Source organism: Indicator indicator, chromosome 6, assembly GCF_027791375.1.
Source record: "Indicator indicator isolate 239-I01 chromosome 6, UM_Iind_1.1, whole genome shotgun sequence".
Lineage (NCBI taxonomy): Eukaryota > Metazoa > Chordata > Aves > Piciformes > Indicatoridae > Indicator > Indicator indicator.
In genome coordinates, this window is record NC_072015.1 from 33852366 (window position 1) to 33872133 (window position 19768).

The 19768-nt window shown below is 43.3% G+C and overlaps 1 protein-coding gene across 1 annotated transcript in view; it reads left to right on the plus strand.

The window, feature by feature from the left end:
- Positions 1–8817: 8817 nt before the first annotated feature.
- GLIPR2 (GLI pathogenesis related 2) overlaps positions 8818–19768 on the plus strand; it is a 29799-nt gene continuing 18848 nt past the window's right edge. The window contains exon 1 of the mRNA XM_054382033.1: positions 8818–8836. Within this exon, the coding sequence (XP_054238008.1) occupies positions 8824–8836 (13 nt within the window). The 5' untranslated portion in view covers positions 8818–8823. The remainder of the gene's footprint in view (positions 8837–19768) is intronic.

The window sequence follows — 19768 nt, forward strand, 5'->3', positions numbered from 1 at the left end:
CTAAGATGCTGAGCTGTGGAGAGTGATCCTGAGTAAAACCCCTTCCAGCATGAGAAAGAAGAGTGAGGTAACTTGCATCTATATGAAGACAACTTTCCATTTGAAAATGGCAAATTATTTAAGGTTCCTTAAAAAAAATTGAAAAATAAGAAGTAGGGGTTTAAAAGTGATGATACTTTTAAATTCCTTCGGTTTTCAGAGAAAAAAAAATCATAATATTTGATCAGCTACCGAGAAAACCTCATAATACCCAGACAGAAGTTCTGCCTTGAAAAGCCAAAATCTCTGTAAAAGGGGACAGTAATGGGAGTTGATAACCTCTCCAGCCAGTGCAGCTAAAGCCATCAGGAATGAGGATTCAGCTGTTGGGATGCACTTCATGGAGCAGTGTTACTGTGCAGGCAGTGCTGCAGCAGCAACTTTATCCACTCCACTGCTTTGGTTGATTCTACTTTAAGCCAGTGGGTGGTAGTGCAACCTAAAGGTGGTACAGCAGAACCAGCTGATCTCAGAGGTGTAGAGAATTTTCTTTACCTTCTTGCTTGAAGTTATCTATTCACAAACTCTTAGTGCTGGTAATTTTTGTGATTTTGCAAAACTGTAAGTAGTGTTCAAATTACAGATGATGATCAGTGTTTTAGAAGTGCTAAGTAACAAGCAAAGAAAAAGGGGAACACAAGGTACCACTCATGGCCAGCAGTGTGCAACACTGATGAGACAGAATGCAGTCCTCTGTAAACACATAGTTTGAAAAATGCCTTCAGAATTGTATCAGACAAAAGGATAAGATAGGAAAACCAAAATATCCTTCTAAAACCTACATGAAGGACTCAAAACACCAGTTATTTTTTGTCAACTTTAATATTGGCTGTACACTGTTCAGTGCACTATTGCTTAAAGTAATGGAAAAAAGACACTAAAATTATATAAATAGTTATTAAATATGATATTTTCAGTCACATGTTCTGTCTAAAGAGGATCCTGAATAGTCTTTTTAAAAAATACATTGAAAATATAGGTATGTAAATGAGCTGACAGCTAAGACAACAAACTGAATGTTAGCAAAGGTGCTGTTAAAGAGTTCTGAGTGAAGACAAAGGGACAGAATTCATGGAGGGGAAAAAAAAAAGCACTACTGAGCATCAATGAAGAAAGAAAAGAAAGGTAAGTTTCTAATTTGATTTATCATCTCTCACTGTTCAGAAACAGCAGGTTTCTTGAAAATAACTTGATGCCTACATTATCTAAAAATAAATTAATTGCCATCTGTTTCTTATAGGTGACACTGTCAGGATTTTCTTTACGAGCAAGTGGTCTAGAAAGCAACCTCTAAAAAAAAACCCAGAAGGCAATATCTGAAATCCCCACAGCCCTAGGACTCTGAAACTAGGAGCTGGCACTAAGTATAACAGCCAGAAAAATTTCTCAGAACATCAGTCAGTCTAAAAAGTTTGCAGAGAACTGCAAACTGACAGAAAAGCTGGTTCAGATTGATTCATACAACAAAAATGAGAAGATAAAGGAATGGTAAGAGCCTCATACAGGAATGGAAGAGGCAGAAGATAGTCTGGTCAAGAGGTAAGCCAGGGCAAATGCTGAGGCATAAACTTGGGGTGACCGAGCTTTGAGCTCTGAGCATGGACAGGTGAGGCCACAATCCCTGAAACTCCCAACCTGTGAGGCCTCCACCATCCTGACTTACACATATGATTTTGTTATTTAGTCACAGTTTAGGAATGGATTTAATTTTTTGCCTCAGGGTGCACTACTCCCAAGGACACAGTTTTTAGAAGGGGCTTTAACTATACTAGAAGAACTGTGAGCAGACAGTCTGGACCAGGCTGCTGTTACTGCCTCTCACGAAAGCAGCAGGACTTGCAGGTAGAGTTTGTCAGACCAGCAGACTGCTCTGGCTAAAGTTCAGTACTACCAAGCCAAACAGTCCAACTCCAGCATTGATGTCCTGGCACAGGGGGGGATGACATCTCTCTGCTCCCAGCTGTCACCCTGCAAAGGTGAGCAAAACCATCAGGACTCAGTTTCCCTGCCAGTGTCACTGGGAAGATATGTACCCCAGGAAACGCCTACTATGGAATTAACATCTATTTTTTTTCATGCTTCTTTGATTAGCAGCTTCCTCTACAGGGATGGCTTTGTGAGCTCATTGAAAGAGTAGAGGGAAAGAAGAACAAAAAATTAGGCATTCCAAATAATCTTCTCATTGTCATTGCAGAGATGCCTGTGTGCTGCCTGTCCTGCTCAGATGCCTCTTTCCAGCAGTGCCTTACCATACAATCATAGAACTGTTTGACTGGAAAAGGCCTTTAAGGTCATCAAGTCCAACTGGTAACCCAACGCTGCTAGGTTACCACTAAACCATATTCCTGAGTACCACATCTACACATCCTTTAAATACTCCAGAGATGGTGACTCAACCACTTCCCTGGACAGCTTGTTCCAATGCTTGACAACTCTTTCAGTGAAATGTTTCCCAATAGCCAATGTAAACCTCCCCTGGTGGACCTTGAGGTAGTTTCCTCTTGTCCTATCACTTGTTACTTAGGAGAACAGACTGACCCCACCACACCTCGCTACAACCTCCTTTCAGGGAGCCGTAGAGAGCGATAAGATCTCCCCTGAGCCTTCTCTTCTCCAATCTAAACAACCCCAACTTCTTCAGCAGTTCCTCCTAAGCCCAGTTCTCTAGACCCTTCATTGCCCTTCTGTGAACAGGTGCTCCAGCACCTCAATATCCTTTGTATGTCCTTATCACCTCCCATATAGTGGTTCAAATGCTAGTGATAAGCAGTGCCTTCATTCTTGGTGTCAGTGGTTGCTGGGAATTTTTTTTTTTTTTGGAAGTGTGCCTCTTGCATGTAAAATCCAGTGTAGTGGAAGACTATTAAGGGAAAAAATACTTATTGAGGGGGAAAAGAATCTAAACAATGTAGTTGAACAAAAATCCTGTTTTCTTTCTGGATTTGTTAGCTTGACTTTTCCTGGATTTAATTGTGTTTCTGTCGTCAACGGGAGGAAAATACAAAGCAGTAATACCAGAGAAATCTTGCCTAAGGAAAATCAACCATGATATAGTTAGCTAACAAGGTAGAGTCAAACTCATTGCATGTACCTGTGAGATAAGTCATGACTCTGCCAAGTGAGTTAGATGAAATTATAAGGAGGACACAGCATCAACAGTAGAAAGAGATCAGCAAAAGCAGGCCTTGATGCACCTCTCAGCATTCTGGCACTCATTAGTCTGCACTGTGGAACTCTCTCTGGGTGTGAAATGGATTCTTTTGACATTGAATAGAGCCAAAGATTTGTTCCAGGGATTTCTTTGGCAGGATACAGCTGCTGTTGGGTATTCATTCCATGGTGCTGGCCTTGAGCTAGTCTTGGGTCAAGACAACACTCGATGAAACAATTTCTCCTTATGAATTCATCTGTGCTGAACTGCTTGCTTAGACAGGAATAGCCCCAGGGTGGTTAACAGCACTCTCTAGGAGTACGAACCCGAACCAAATCTATGTGATGAATGCAGGTGGAGTTTATATTTGAGGACTTAAACGGCTCATTGGTATGGAAATGAAATTCATGCAGGAGAATTCTGAAGAGAAGAGCCTAATGTAAAGGTCAGGTAGGAAAGCCGCTGGAGAGGAGATGATGGAAGAGTGGCATGAAGGAAGAGACATAGACCTCTCTGAATGCAGATATAATAAGAAAGTGTACAGGAGATGCAGGTGGGGTGGGAGAGACCCAGTGGGGTGATAGAGCTGCCCTTTAATCTTGTAGAGAAGCCAAGGCCAGTTTGGACTTGAATCTGATGAGCGATGTGAGCAGCAAGAGGATAGACTTCCACAAGTGCATAAACTGCACAAGGAAGACTCAGGAAGATGTGGTCCACCACTGAATGCAGCAAGGGCCTGGTGATGCAGGACACTAGAAGAGGCCTTCTGTGCCTCAGTCTTGGCTGGACACGCTTTACTGGGCAGCTGTTACTGGGCTGTGTTTGCTGGGCTTGCCAGTACAAGAAACTTACAGATGTGCTGGACTGAGTCTAATACAGGGCCACAAAGACAACCAAGGGACTGGAACATCTCTGAGGAGAAGCTGAGAGAGCTGGGACTCTTGAACCTGGAAAGGAAAAGGCTCAGGAGGGTTCACAACAGCTGAAGGGAGAGAGTGAAGGAAGGGAGGCAGACACTTCTGTGCAGCGCCCACTGGTAGCAAGAGCCAATATGCAGAGACGTAAAAATTCCTTTGCAAACCACCTTCTCTGTTGCATCCCACATCTGTTATTTTTGAACCTCATTCCCACAAGCTTCTTTTAATATCCCCTAACTCTTGTATTGGAGGACACAATAAATGATGAGCTATCTGTGTTGTTCATCACCTTGTAGTAATGCCTCTAATTTGCCTTTCCATGATCTCTTCCCTTGGTTGAAGAATCATGGAATGGTTTGGATTGGAAGGGACCTTAAAGATCATCTTATTCCAAAATCCCTCCCCATGGCAGGGATACTTTCTTCTAAATCAGGTTGCTCAAAGGCCTACTGCTTTGTGCATGAAGCTACTATGCCCCTGTTGCCTTTCTCTGATCTTTTTCCACTTCTGTCATATCCTTTTTGAGATCAGGAAACCAAGACTACCTGTGTAATTCAAAGCACAGGCAAATCAGAGGTTTAAACCGTACTGCAATATGCCACCTGCTTGCGTGCTTCTTTAGCTAATCTCAATATCAGATGTGCTTTCTTGCCTTCTGAACATTTTAACTCATGTTTTCAGGACCTGTCATACTTTCATGATCTCATTCATGAGTGACTGCTCAAATTTCCTTTCTGACTCATAAAGTGTTTCATATACAAGGATATTGCTTATGTAATGGCTAAATATGTGGCTGTTAAGCAGGAGGTGCGTCCAGTTAGTAGGATGAGGATGCTAAAACAAAGGTTACTGTGTATGTGGATCTGATATTAAGTTTGCAAGGGCTATATACAAGGAGGCAAACCCCAAGATGCTGTGGGGTCAGCGTATTTATGTATGGATATACCACTCCTGGAGGGCAGCAGCTGGCGAAGTCATCTGACTCCTTTGTGTGTTTGTGCTCACCTGGTCTGTCATTGGATGTTTTCTGTCATAGCTACAGAGCAGTGGTCCTGGAGGAATGCTGTTTGACATCAGACTGATGTACTGTGCTGAAGCAGAGAGCCCAAAAAGCACACTGCTGCTGGAACAGAAATCTGGAGGCTGAAATCCATGCTGCTGCTGGGCCTCTCATAACAGACACATTGCTGGTGCAGAGTCCAAGGGGTTCTCTTGTCAAATGGAGATGAATACTCAGCTGTGTGGAGGCAGACCTCTGGTAAGACAATGGTAAGCTGGAGTCTCCCCTGCTTTTCTTGCCCTGTCCAAAAGATGGCTGTTTAGTCCTGAGTTTCTGTAGATTTAGCCATACATGGCTGGCTAGTAGAAGCTACTGGAGGAATATAGGGGGCTGAAAGCATGTGACTATGAAGACCAAGCTTCATGAGACAACAGGCAGCAGCACAATCCCAACTGAGCCTGGAAATTCAAACTGGCAGTTAGAACACACTGGCATTGCCAGGTCCACATGCCCCGAGGCAATCTCTGGGGCACTGCAGTAGAGCCTGTGGCTACCCAGGCCTGGTCACAATGCCAACAGCAGGTCACACAGGGCAGATTAGGAGACATAAAAGAGAAACCACTGGTGGGAAGAGGTGTGGGTCCTGTCTGTTCTGAAAGAGACAGGAAAGCACAGCAGGGGAAGGATGTGGGTTTACGTATGGTGGCACCAGGCAAGGTTGTGAGACTGAGAGCATTGGGATCAGTCACATCAAGGTAAAGAGATTCACAGAAGCAGTTGACACGAATGGATGAAATGGATTTGCTCTGTTGGGAGAAAAGGGAAAACAGGATAGAAGGAGGAATCTGTTTTGTAATCTAATTGTCACATACTCAGTCTGACACCAAAATTCTAGCCGCAGATTTTCAGCCTGCAGATGAAATAGCTCTGCTGCAGATGAATTGTCTCTAACTCCCTGACTGTAATGATTTCATGCACTTCCTTTCAAATTGCATTTTTTGTTCTTAATGTGTTCTATAGCCTGTTCCCAGAAAGAATCTTTATTATCCCAGTTGTTACAAGTTAAGTGTTACTCTTTCTAGCCAGCTGTTTTTGTTCTGTTTTCTTTTAGCAGAAAGAAGGAACATTTAAAAGTTAATCTATCCACATTGTACTTTTTGTGCACGTTTTCCAGAAATGTTTAGTAGGTGTTGGTATAGGAGGCAGAATGCTGGACTCAGATCTGATTGTTTCAGGGCATTTCTCTTCCTGGAAGACAGTTTCCAATGCCCACTGTTTAATAATACCAATGTTATCCTAGTATTTTCTGTGTGTAAAGGAATCATGCAGTAATTAAACAAGCATGCATTTGGAGATACTCTGATGCACCATAAAGCACATGGGAATTCCTGTTTGTTTCCACTCAGATTCCAGTATGTTTGGACTACTTGAAACAGTAGTTTTCAAAATTCCCTAGCAGTGGCTTTTGTTTAATCACTTTAATTATTTTCAAAGGCTTGATTACATTCTTAATTATTAATGTACTTACTTCCTCCAGATTTCCATCATTAGTGTGGACATTTCAGCAGCTAATGTTAAAGTGGTAAAAAAGCTGAGCTCCCTCCTTCCTCTTCATTTTGTGTGTCTCAGCTTACATTGCTTTCCAACTCCTGATGAGTCACCACATTTGCTTTGTACTGATACTTTTCACATGTGATGCCTGAGCAGTGATTTTGATTTCCTTGGTTTCTGATGAGAAAACACACCTTTTTTTTTTTTTTTTCCTGTAATGCTGGATTTTTGCCAAATCAGACAAACCCTCTTTGTCAAGTTATGAGTGCACAGCATGTTGTGAAAAATGGCATGCAGGTATCTGGTCATTTTTTAAGATCTTGACTGGCCATCAGAATGGGCTGCCCAGGGTGGTGGTGAAGTCACTGTCCCTGGAAGCGTTTAAAACAAGACTGGATGAGGCACTTAGTGCCATGGTTTATTCAATTAGATGGTCTTGGGTGATAGGCTGGACTTGATGATCTTGAAGGTCTTTTCCAACCTGCTTAATTCTGTGATTCTGTGATCTAGATGCTGTTTTCTTAGATGCAGTCCAGGTCCCAAGGAAATGTTGCTTTATAATGTAGCTATTATAAAGATCTAAAACATAAACAGTACAAAATAGAACAACCAACTATGAGACTATAAATGAACATTTCAAATACCAGAGACTCCCAACTATGCAAATTTAAATTCCCTTCTACTCCTTGTCACAACCCTAGGGTGGCACTGGGTGTTGCTGAGCATTGGTGTGTATCTTAGGAGTAGTACAACCCAGTATTTCAAGTTTAGCCACCCTGCTCCTCAGCCAACTACTGCCAGTCAGAGCAGAAGGAAGAGATTTCCTTCTGCATCTTCTCTGACTTCTTCCTCCTGCTCCCCTGCTGGCCTTATTACCAGGAAAGTGAAGCATCATGCAGCTGTGAAGATGACACACACCCTGTAGTTCCCTTCTATGGGTGCTGCACAGTTGTCCCCATACTTCTTAGTGATGCCATCAGCTATTACATGTTGACAACCCTTTGACTTGTGTATCAACCTTGCCCCTGAAACAACCTCGGGAGGAGCAATATGTTAGTGAAGGGAGGATGTCTTTTCCTACCTGGTGCTGCTACTTCTTTACAAAGGAAGAAAATAGTCTACATGTTGTTACTTCTAAACTTTTCTTTTCTCATGATGGAGCTTAGCCTCCAGAGGTAGATAAAAGATCATTAAAACCTGCTGAGCCAGCAGACTTGGCATAAAACCAAGTAGAACCTTGAAGTTTTGAGTGGCGTTGTTAAAAAACTGGAAAGCATTAACCTCATGATTTTTTTTTTTTTTGATGTTGAAAAGATGAAAGCTGGAAACACGTAACAGAATTATTGTTCAGAGACACACAGCACTTCTGAAGTTAAATCAAAGTAATGTATTCACCATAGCTGAAATAGTTAATATTTGCCAGAATAGCTTGAGGTATTTCGATGCAGAGTGAAGATAACAGTGGCACAGTGTGCTTGCACAGATAAAATGAGGCATATATACATCCAGCTCTTAGGAAATACACCATCAGCACCTTTCCTCTTTGACTTGCAAAATTTTATGCTGCACTTTACTAATTTCTTCTAGAGACTATGTTGTAACAGTACAGGAAGCGATTTATTTTAGATGTAAAATATAGTTATAATTCAAACTGCTTTATCACTTGTCTGTTTCAACTGTATGTACAGTAACAGGCTAAAACTTCAACAAGTGTTTAGCTGTATGAATTACCCTGGTGGGCTCTGCCCACTGTGGCTGCAGAATTATTCGTCAGCAGAATTTATTTTCACAGCCTACTCTTGTCAGAAGATAGCCATGATTACTAAGTTAAATTGGTATGTGGAACCATATGGTGTTTTGGAGCTGCTTGGTTACTGTGGAGGATAAATAGCTCCTGACCCTAAACAGGATCTTTTTAAGAAAAGAAAGAAAAAAAAAAAAAACAAAAACGGTGTCCCTATGCCTTATAAGGCATGGGCAGGCTTACTCGAGTGCTGAAGAAGGGGCGGTAACGGGTTCCCGTTACTGAGTTTTCTCCGGCAGCGGTCGCAGGCGACTGAAGAAGTTGAGCTGAAATTGCAAACGTTTCGTCCCGGCACTTAGCAGCAAAACTCACTCGAGAGAGGAAGCAGCAGGTGAAATTTAAAAAATCCCACCATTTGATCATGGGAAAATCAGGTGAGCAAATGCCTTTGTGCTGTTGGCTGCGTATTCTTGCAGTGTCCGTGCCTGGTTTTGTGCTCGGAAAGCATTGCTAAAGCGGTAGTGGCTTTCTGTGGAGAAAGCTGCTTTCATTTGTGCATGGTGCAGCCTGGGAGGAGCTTTCTCTCTGGCACCGGGTTAGATTTGAAAACCTACAGAAACGACACTCTCCCCACAACCTCCCCAATGCAGAGGTAGTTGTATTTTCTCTGCAGCTTACATTTTGTAACTGATAGTAGCTTTACTTTGCTGCATGAAATATAATTCTAAGCCCTACAGCTTTATTTTTGTGTCTAGCTGTCTGACCAAACTTACCTTGCTTTCAGATAGGCAGCAGGATGCTCCCCCTCCGGGGATGGGGGATGTGAAAGTTTTTTTTCACCCTTCCTGTTGCGAGGATTTAGGTTTACGATTTGGTTACCGTTTAACCAAGGGTAGAGTTACTCAGCTCCAAAGTCTCTCCCCAGCTGTGTAGATGCTTGTCAAACCTCTCCCTGTTGCTGGCTGCATTCTTGGTCCTTTCCCCACTACTGCTGGCTCTGTGTGCCCCGCTCTGACAGTCTTGGCTGAGGGAGATGACTCGGGAGCTGCCAAGGAGCCAGAGACCTCAAGAAGAGAGAGGCCAGGGAAGGGCTTTCTGCGTCTTTGTCTATAGAGTCATGAGTGAAAATCTGTGGCTGTCTTTGGAAATGACTCTGAAACTGGATGGTTTATTTTTGTACTTGTGGTTAGAATTGTATTTCTGTGACAAATCAGAAGCTGGTAGCATATTGTCTGTATGTCCTGTGTGTAAACTGCCTGTATGGGACATGCTCAACAAAACCTAGTATTTGATTCACTCAAAACCATAAGCCTCTTCCAGAGAAATTTGAGGAAAATCCTTGTATGAATAACAGTTTAATGGGCCTCAGCATGGGTGTTGAGGTTTTTTCCTTTTCTACCAGTGGTTTACGGGTATCACACCCAGTCCAGGCAAAGCACCATATAGCTGCCAGCAGATGGTTTTGGCCCCATGTCCTGAAAGCTGCATATGTTTGCAAGTGGATTGGGATTTAGTAAATAACCTTACAACCATTTAAGTTACTGTGGTTGCTGAGAAGTATCGAGTTCAGCACTTCCTTGCTAATAGCATAAAAAGTACAAATACCAGACAAGTCTACTGGCTGTACAATATGTTAGCAAAGCACAGTGGGCAAAAGTAGCACAGATACTCCACTGTGCACTTCCCAATCCCAAAATGATCAAAATCTTCTCTTGTAGTATATGCAAATAGCTACTATAAAGAAATTACTGTCTTGGTTATTTCGTGCACATTTATTGCTGCCCATTAGTTTGTTCTACACTTAGGAGCAACGACCTGCCTGGATGAGTTCCTGTGTGACCTGGTATAGGTGATCCTGCTTTGGCAGGGGGGGTTGGACTAGATGATCTCTCAAGGTCCCTTCCAGCCCCTAATATTATGTGATTCTGTGACAGACCAGAGATTCCTTTTGCCAAGGCTTGGGTAATGTTTGCATCTCTAAGTAGTTATAAAAACAGAGCTTGAAATTTAAGTCTGTGTTAAGAATATTTTGTCACTTGTGGCATGCTTTTTAAATCGATAGTAAACTGGGTCTAGGTTACATCTTTGAGCTGTATGTGATATTTTTAGACGAATCATAAAGCTGAGATCCTGTCCTGACCATTTTCTATTGACTAAATCCCATCTGAAGTCTTCAAATTCCTGTCTGAGATCATCAGTGTGGTTTTCCTTTGAATGGGCAAGAGCAGCTATTTTACAGAGTACCACTTCCTCTGTGTTTTCTGTAACATACCTCACGGTTCTGCTGTAGTATTCCTGAAAGGATGATACAGGCAGGGTTCTCTACACAAGGATGTATGGCAATGTAACAGGTTTGAATCTATCTGTCCTTGAAACAGAATCCTTGCTCCTTTCCTGGGTGAGAGAAATTAAAGCAGAGACTACCTAGAGGCTTAAACTTAAGGATGCTCTAGTTCATATGAAGCAGGACCACTATTTTAGAATAAATGTCTTCAGAGCAGTTTCTTTAACTTTTTCTTTTTATCTTCAAGTAAATCTATCTTGAGGTCTAAGTATCCCCAGGCAAAGACATCCTGCTGCTTCTTTTGATAAAAGCTCTCTCATAATGTGGTGTTATGAGCTGTTGGATTATATTTCTATGTTCTATGCAAATATCAGAGCTAGAGATTTAGCATTGGTTTTGCTTCACTTGAGCTGAGCGTTGACTCAGCTTTCTTTCCTGGAAGCTTCAGACTGCTAAAACCAAATTTGTAACAGAATTCCGTCATCAGGCTTAGAAAAATGCTTCCTTTGGCCATAGCTCCTGCAAATAGTTAATCCAAACATGGAGGAGAGCAGAGAGGGTCCCCATGTCTTCTCTATTTGGACAGCACTGCATTAGTGGGTGGTGCAGGCTTCCCTTCCTGCACATCCCAAAGAGCTCAAAACCGAGGAGACTGAGGTAAGCATTTGCTGTAGGAAATGAGGTGATGGTGAGCTGGCTGCTCTTTGTTGCCCTGTTGCTAAGACTGTGGTGTGGCTAGGTGCTGACCCCCTGCAGCTGTGCGCGGCCGGAGGTCCTGCGAGCAGCCCCCGCCCCAGAAGGGATGGATATCCATGCGAGCAGCTGCGGATGATGCTCGGGAAGCAGCTGGCTGCAAGTTCCCCTCCTCCACTCGGGAGCGTGGGGATTTCTACTGCGCAGTAGAAAGTCTCCAAAGAGCCTGAGATGTTGGCAGAAAAAGGCTGCTGAAAAGTATCATTCCTTCCGCTTCCACTCCTGCCTGGTGGGGGGAGGGATCACTCCCCACTCGCTCCCTAAAAATCAGGCGGTGACGACAGGGGAATTGTCCCGTTTCTTCTAGTTAGTGGATACGGACGCTATCAGAGAAAGAGAAGGACAGGCTCAGTACATACTGGATATCTTTTAGCACTGTTTACTTTTCTATTTCTTCTGTTTTCATTTTTCTTCCCTTTTTTTTTTTTCTTTTCTTTTTTCCTCCTGCAGATGTGGGTAGGACTCCAAAGAAAGAGCTGGGAGTTACCCACTGTGCTGCTTGTTGAGTCAGTATAAAAACAGGGACTCGAGAAGGGATTTTGATAAAAAGAGACAGGAACCAATCTCAGTGCAGTTTTCCATGCTGGTTTTAATCTTCCTTAGAAGTATGTGCTTGTTTTTTTAACTCTTAAGATGCACCTTTGGAGCACAGTAAAAAGGACAGTCCTGTTTTCTGTGGAGCAAGTTACATCTTCAGCTGAATGGCAAACTTGTACTTCAACATCTTGGTGGAAGAGAGCCATAGCATGTTGTAACAAAAGTCCAAAGACACTAGGGAAGGGACCTCTGCTTTCTGAGAAACATGACACTTGTAAGCTGCCAAATTGACATTTCACGCTGGCTCGTTTAACAGGACCAGTGAGGAGAGAGGAAACTAATTGATGTAAACTTCTAGCAACTTGTCATTCATGTTTGGTAATGGTGGGGCATTCACAGAACCTGTCAATACAAGTTGCTGGCTGTGTCTCATTACACAAAAGCAGAACTGGAGGTGGAGTGAGAAAAGGGTCTTTCAAAACTCAATAATTCAATAACCACCCCCCCCCCCCACACACACACACTTTTCCAGTTTTTGTGTGTAGAAGACACTGATTACTTGGTTCAAGTTCAATAAATGGCAGATAGTCTGAGGCCTTCCTGAAGGATTTGTCTCTTTGGTAGACAGTATTCTGGACCAAATATTTAGCTGTCTGTTGAACTGTCGGGGTTTTGGTGGGTGCGAAGAGGAGAATGTGGCAGCTGTCTTGTGCAGCAGTGGCTACTCCTGCTGACTGTTAGATTAGTAGCCTTAGCTCCTTGTGCTCAGGGCAGATAAACACCAAAACAAGTATGAAGGGCTCATACAGAATAAAAATGGAATGTAATAGCTTGTAATAGCCAAGATATGTAACAAGGTTTCCCATGCCATAGAGTTACACATCAAAAAACCATCATCTGCCCCTTACGAATCCTTCAAGAAATCTTTCTCAAAAAAAAAAAAAAAATAGCATGAAAGCTTCTGTTACTGGAAACATTCAAACCCTTAGTTTCCTTTTGGTACAGTTGGCAGTGTCTGTCTTGGCTGCATTTGAGTTTGTCTTAGTTGCTGCTCTGTGTAGGAACAAAAAGTATTTTAAAAAAAAGTCTCTTGATTTTAACTTCTTTATTCCATATCTCAACAGGCCAGAGGCTATTTCAGATTACTAGTTTTGTAGAGGCCATGCTGTTCTCTGAAAGATTAGCTGGAGCATATCTATGCTATGTTTTTACAGGCAGATGTAAGCAAGTTCTGCCCAGTCTTTGAAGGTCTGAACAGCAGCTCTGCCAGAGCTGGGTTTGGTGAAGCTAGACAGGTGGCCTCCCACTCTGATTCAGAACTGGCTCCTGTGCAAGCAGGTATGAGGAGATAGTAGTAGTCTGAGGTGTTGTGGAGGAACACAATATGGGCTTGTTTAAAACCAGCACAAATGTTATTAAATACCATTTTAAGTTGACTAAACTGAGTTAAGAGTGAATCTTGGCTTTGAACAGAAGTCATGTGAACTTTTCCAGGTCTCAGCTTTAAGCATGATTGTTGCAGAGCTGCATGAAGTGATAAGTTAACTGTCCTGAAACTTTTCTGTGCCACCATTGCAGGTGTGGTGGTTGGGAGCCATTTCCTACTATAGATTCTGAGTGCTGCCCCCATATATACACCTGTGTGTCACAGCTGAAATGGGGTTACATGTGTTGCTGAAGTCTCCATGCTCTGTTGTAAACATCAATGTGGGGGCAAAGGGATTTTTTTTTTCCCGTGAGATAGCGCTGATGATAATCTGTAATAGGCAGATGTTAAGAAATTACTGTGTACATGCTTTAGTTATACCCTATCTGGTTTGTCCCACTTGTCAGTTCTGTGGGCCACTGGTGCATGTTGGATGTTTGGTGATCCTCAGAAAATTATTTGGTGTGAGCTGTGGTAGCGTATAACCTCTTCTTCAGTTTTCTCTTATGGAGACATTACTTAGAATCACAGAAGGGTTGAGGTGGGAAGGGACTTCTTCAGGCCACCTGGTCCAACTACTCAAACAGGACCACCTAAATCATCTTGCCCAGTACCATGTCCAAATGGAGACTCCACAGTCTCTCTGGGCAACCTCTGTCACCCTAACACTGAAAAAGCATTCCCCAATACTCAGACTTCAGTAGCTGATGTAGCTTCTACAGATCCACTGTATGAGGAATTGTGACTGTGAGGACTATATTTCCCTGACTGCCCCTATGGCAGGTCACAGGAAGGGATGTCCATGTTGTAAATGTAGCACTGGCTTTCTGGAGAGATGCAAAGGGCTTCCCTTTAGAACTGCAGTCCCTGCATGTAGGCATGGATGGATTTTCCTTGCATATACTGCAGTCTCTTTTTTTTATTTGGCTCCCAAGTTCTAGGCCAGTGCATAATCTATGTCAGCTTCAGAATGAATATTGAAATCAAGAGGTTTAAAGATTTTGGTGTTTAGGGTGAGTTTTGCATTCCAAGGGGTGGTGTGGGAGTAATATGTCTATCTGATCCTTGAAATATATTCAGAATTGATAAAAGGAACAATTTTTTTGAGGAGGATGGTAAACCACTGGAACAGGTTGCTCAGGGAAGTTCTGATGGCCTCGTCCTTGGAAACATTCAGGGTCAGGTTGGACAGAGCTCTGAGTAACCTGATCTAGTTGAAGATATCCCTGTTCATTCCAGGAGAGTTGTGCTGGACAACCCTTAAAGGTTCCTTCCAGCCCAGATCATTCTATTATTCTGTGAAATAAAGAGCATATTTTTGAGTAATGGAAACTGGGGTTTAGCCTGTTGAACAGGAGGATGAGAAGGGGATGATGTAATAGGTAGTAGATATGGGTAAAGAAAGCTTGCTGTGACTCCTTACCTGGTTTGGGTTATGGATCCGTGAGTTTACACATCGGTGATCAAAAGAAATGTGCGTGGGCATATTTCCATGCCTCAGGGAGATGCATAAATAAACATACTTTGAGCATTGCCCCAGCCAGTGTGGATGTCCTTGGCAGAAAAGCAAGGTGGGAGGATTTTGGAGCTAATGAGATGAAAGCTAGTTGAGTTGTGGCTGCCCCAAGCAATAGCAGAGGTATAAAATGGCAGAGCACATCCCAGGAGATAAACGTTTCTTCAGCTCTTCACTTTGCAAAGAGCTTGGTTGGCACCAGACAGCCAACAGTGCTATGTAAAATGTAGTGGGTACCAACGAGTTTCTCTACTGCGGCCCATCCACAGAACACAACAGTATTCAGCATCCAAAATATGAATGTGATCAGCAAAAATTACTTGTTAGATGTGCAGTTCTTTACAAAAGGCTCAGAGTTGTTACCTGGTGAAGAGTATAGTACCACGCTGCTGCCGTGCACACATTGGTGGTTACTGGTATAACTCCTTAGTGAATACAACTGCACCTTATTTTCTTCATAAATTACTATGATTAAGCTGATATGATGTTGAAGAGGCAGGAAGAGAAGAAATTGAGAAGATAACTTTCTTCCCCTGCAATAGTGTGGTCAGTTCTAACAGACACAGGTCACTTGTGGCTTTGTATTTTGAAGTGCATGCGCCCTAGAAATTGTGTGGCAGTTAGATTTAAGAATACAATGAGAAGGTCTCCTTTAGCTTTTTTGAAAGGGTTTACAGCTTACATGTTAATTACTTACAAGAGCTGTCTCTGTCTGTGGCACAATTACAATATTTAGTTGTCCTCCATGTCAGAATAGTAATAAAAATAATACTTTTGATTGTTTTCATGCAAACCCAGCACTGACTTCCTCTAGATATGGTCAGCAGCCAGTTTCAGCCATATGCAAGATCATTGCTCTGTGTTAGTAACTACTTGTTGACAGGCTTGGCGGTCTTGTTTGAAGAGTGAGGGGCTGCAAGCAGAGGACTTCTTCCCCCACCCTTGCCTCCACTGTGAGAGCTTGGTTCTGTCACTGCTCAAGGCTGCTGATTCTTCTTAAAGAAATGCTTATATCACGGAGGCTCTGCTGCCTCTCAGAGTTGTGTAGTTTCCAGTTCACCAGGTGTTCTGTTTTAATCAGGGCAGTCAATTGCCTAGCAGTTCATAAAAGGCCTTAAGTGAGGAAGTAATCAACACCATCTACTATAGCAAGAATAGGATCTGCAATCAAATAGTGATGTGACTAATCTCATTGAAACATTATTTCACCAGTGGCTTCATATTCTCAGGCAATGTGCCTCAAGCTGGCTATGGGGGGAAAACAGGGTTACGTCATGTGGCACAGGTAATGCAAGGCTATTAAGTTGCTGGTTTGCTGTGCAGGAAACTCAAATAACAAAATTAGTTAATCTGATTAGATTAACTTGGACGTTTTGCTGGTGTCCTGAAGCTCACCCCAGCAATAAACAGGTGTGTAAGAAAAGTTCAGGCAAAACCGAAAGCTGAAAGACACCAGAGAATCTCTTCCCTGAAGAGGGGTATCCTGAGTTGAAAGGAAAGCTATTTTGAGCAGCTACCCAAGAACCTTCCAGGAAACTACTCCCATTCAAAGTAATTTCTAATTATAACCCCTAATTGCTTTAATTCCCATAAGCAATACTTGCTAACTTTTGGTAGAGGCATGGGATAATTCAGGTTGGAAGGAAGATAGCTGTTGGTAGGCTATGATATCCTATAACTGTCTATTGAATGGGATGGAGATGTTGCTCTTTATTGAATTATTGGTTCAAAGGCATAAGAGAAACAAAGAAACCCCAGTCAGGATATAATTCTTTCTGAATGCAGTATCATTTTATCTTTCCTTCCCTCCAGGGTTATTATTCCATTTATTCTGTGTTTCCAAGCAATCAGCCAATTTTGTTCAAGAGCAGGGGAGTTTAACACTGAAGGAGGCAGGTAACTTTTTTATGGCTGGAAGTGATTAATGAATAGGACTGTCAGATCCATGCTCCCAAATTATGTGTTTAGGTACAGCACTAAGGGCCAGTCTGTGAAGAAGTTAGTGTCCCAACTGGGAAGCAAGAAAGTGCAGTCAAATCCATGGAGAAAGAAACACAGAGTATTCCCCCCCTGTAGCCCTGCAGGGGTGAGCCAGTGTAAGACCATCCTGGGGTATTTGTGACTTCAAACCGAAGTGCTGAGTCCAAATGCAGTAGAGGCATAACTGTACTCTTAACATTTCTCATCTCATTTAACTGTCCGTCACTTCTCCATTGAGGAACATTACTCTCAGTGTGAAAGCTTCATCTAGCTTCTCAGGAATTACATTTCAAGTGAGGGTAAAGACTACTAACAATAAAGATGTCAGGGCTCTTAGGAAGGTCTAGATGCAAATGTGGCCATTAGAAGCTGGAATATCTTTTACCCATGAATTTTGTTTGTTTCCAGTCTCTTAATATACTTTGAGAAGTTTGTCAAAATAGAGATATCTTCAATTATCTGAAACTAACAAAGAATCATAGAATGGTTTGCGTTGGAAAGGACCTCCAAAGGTCACCTAGTCCAACCACCCTGTAGTAAGCAGGGACATCCTCCACTAGATCAGGTTACTCAGAGCCTTGTTGAACCTTATCTTGAATATCTCCAAGGATGGGGCCTCAACTACCTCCCTGGGCAACCTCTTGCAATGTTCCACCACCCTCATGGTGTAGAACTTGTTCCTAACATCCAATCTAGATCTACTCTTCTCTAATTTCAAACCATGGCCCCTCATCCTGTCACTGCAGGCCTTTGTAAACACTCCCACTCCAGCCTTCTTGTAGGCTCCCTTCAGGTACTGGAAGGCTGCTATTTGGTCTCTCTGGAGCCTTATCTTCTTCAGGCTGAACACCTGCAGCACCCTCAGCCTGTCCTCATAGGACGGATGTTCCAGCTCCCTAATAATTTTTGAGGCCTTCCTCTGGACCCACTCCATCAGGTCCATGTCCTTCCTGTGTTGAGGGCCCCAGAGCTGGACACAGTACTCCAAGTGAGGTCTCACCAGAGCGAGTGGCCCTCTGGGCTGCAAGTGCACACTGTTAGCTCCTGTCCAGCTTCTCATCCACCATCACCCCTGAGTCCTTTTCTGCAGGGCTGCTCTCAATTTCATCATCCCCCAGCCTGTATATATATCTAGGATTTCCCTGACCTATGTGCAGGACCTTACACTTTGCCTAATTGAACCTCATAAGATTCTCTTCAGCCCACCTCTTCAGCCTGTCCAGGTCCCTCTGGATGGCATCCTGTATTTCAGTCTTACCAACCACACCACTCAGCTTGGTATCATCTGCAAATTTGATGAAGGTGCACTCAATGTTACTGTCTGTATCACTGATGAAGATGTTGAACAGCATTGGTCCCAATGTAGACCCTTGAGGAACACCATTTGTCACCTGTCTCCCTCTGGACATTGAACTGTTTACCCTTTGGATGCAATCATCCAAACATTTCCTCACCCACTGGACAATGCACCCATCAAGTCCATATCTCTCCATCTTAGAGAGAAAAGTATTGTGGGGGACAGCATCAAAGGCTGTCCTTCAGGATACTTCTTGATATAATTCCTTTACAGTTCCCTAATCCCACAAATTTTCTCACAAACCTGTTGGGCATACTAAAATGGTATCTGCTGCATTCTTTTTCCACACCCCGTTTCTGCTATCAGAGCAGGGTAGAGCCTGTCTGAAGAGTCAAGGGAGACTGAAGGGGTTTCTTCATTAAAGCAGAGCTATACTCAGCTTAAATGGTTACCTGGTTACCTTTTTACGTGTTTTCTGTCCACTTTGCATTTGTGTCCTCTTCATCTGTGGTACTCAGCTTCTTTCTGCTTGGGTTCTGGACAGGAAAGAGTGTGGAGCATGCAGTGTCCTAGATAATATGAGTCACATTGCCAAGAGGCGTTTACCTCCTTCCTAAAGAGTGGGTCCTTTAAAGTGTATTTTGTAGCTTTCCTCAGATATGTTGCTTTAGCTGTTATATGAAAACACTGAAAACTGAAAGGTGGGATCATTATTTCCATTTACCTGTAACAGGGTGTGGAGCTGAGGCCTGTCATGATTTAGAGAGGGACTGGGACAGACAAAATAGGATGTGTCTATATCTGATTCTACATAAGGTCAATTTCACAGACTCATAGGATAGTTTGGGTGGGAAGGGCCATTTAAAGCTCATTTAGTCCAACCCTCCCTGCAGTGAGCAGCCCTGAGGAGAGGGACTTGGGGGTGCTGGTGGAGGAGAAGCTCAACATGAGCTGTCAATGTGCACTTGCAGCCCAGAAAGCCAACCAGAGCCTGGGCTGCATCAAGAGAAGTGTGGCCAGCAGGTCAAGGGAGGTGATTCTCCCCCTCTACTCAGCTCTGGTGAGACCCCACCTGGAGTACTGCATCCAGTTCTGGAGCCCCTATTACAAGAGGGATATGGACATGCTGGAACATGTCCAGAGAAGGGCCACCAGGATGATCAGAGGGCTGGAGCACCTCTCCTACGAGGAGAGACTGAAAGAGTTGGGGCTGTTCAGTCTGGAGAAGAGAAGGCTCCCAGGTGACCTTCTTGTGGCCTTCCAGTATCTGAAGGGGGCTACAAGAAAGCTGGGGAGGGACTTTTTAGGCTATCAGGTAGTGACAGGACTAGGGGGGATGGAATGAAGCTGGAAGTGGGGAGATTCAGGCTGGACGTGAGGAAGAAGTTCTTCCCCATGAGAGTGGTGAGAGCCTGGAATGGGTTGTCCAGGGAGGTGGTTGGGGCCCCATCCCTGGAAGTGTTTAAGGCCAGGCTGAATGAGGCTCTGGCCAGCCTGATGTAGTGTGAGGTGGCCCTGCCCAGTGCAGGGGGGTTGGAACTAGATGATCCTTGTGGTCCTTCCAACCCTGACT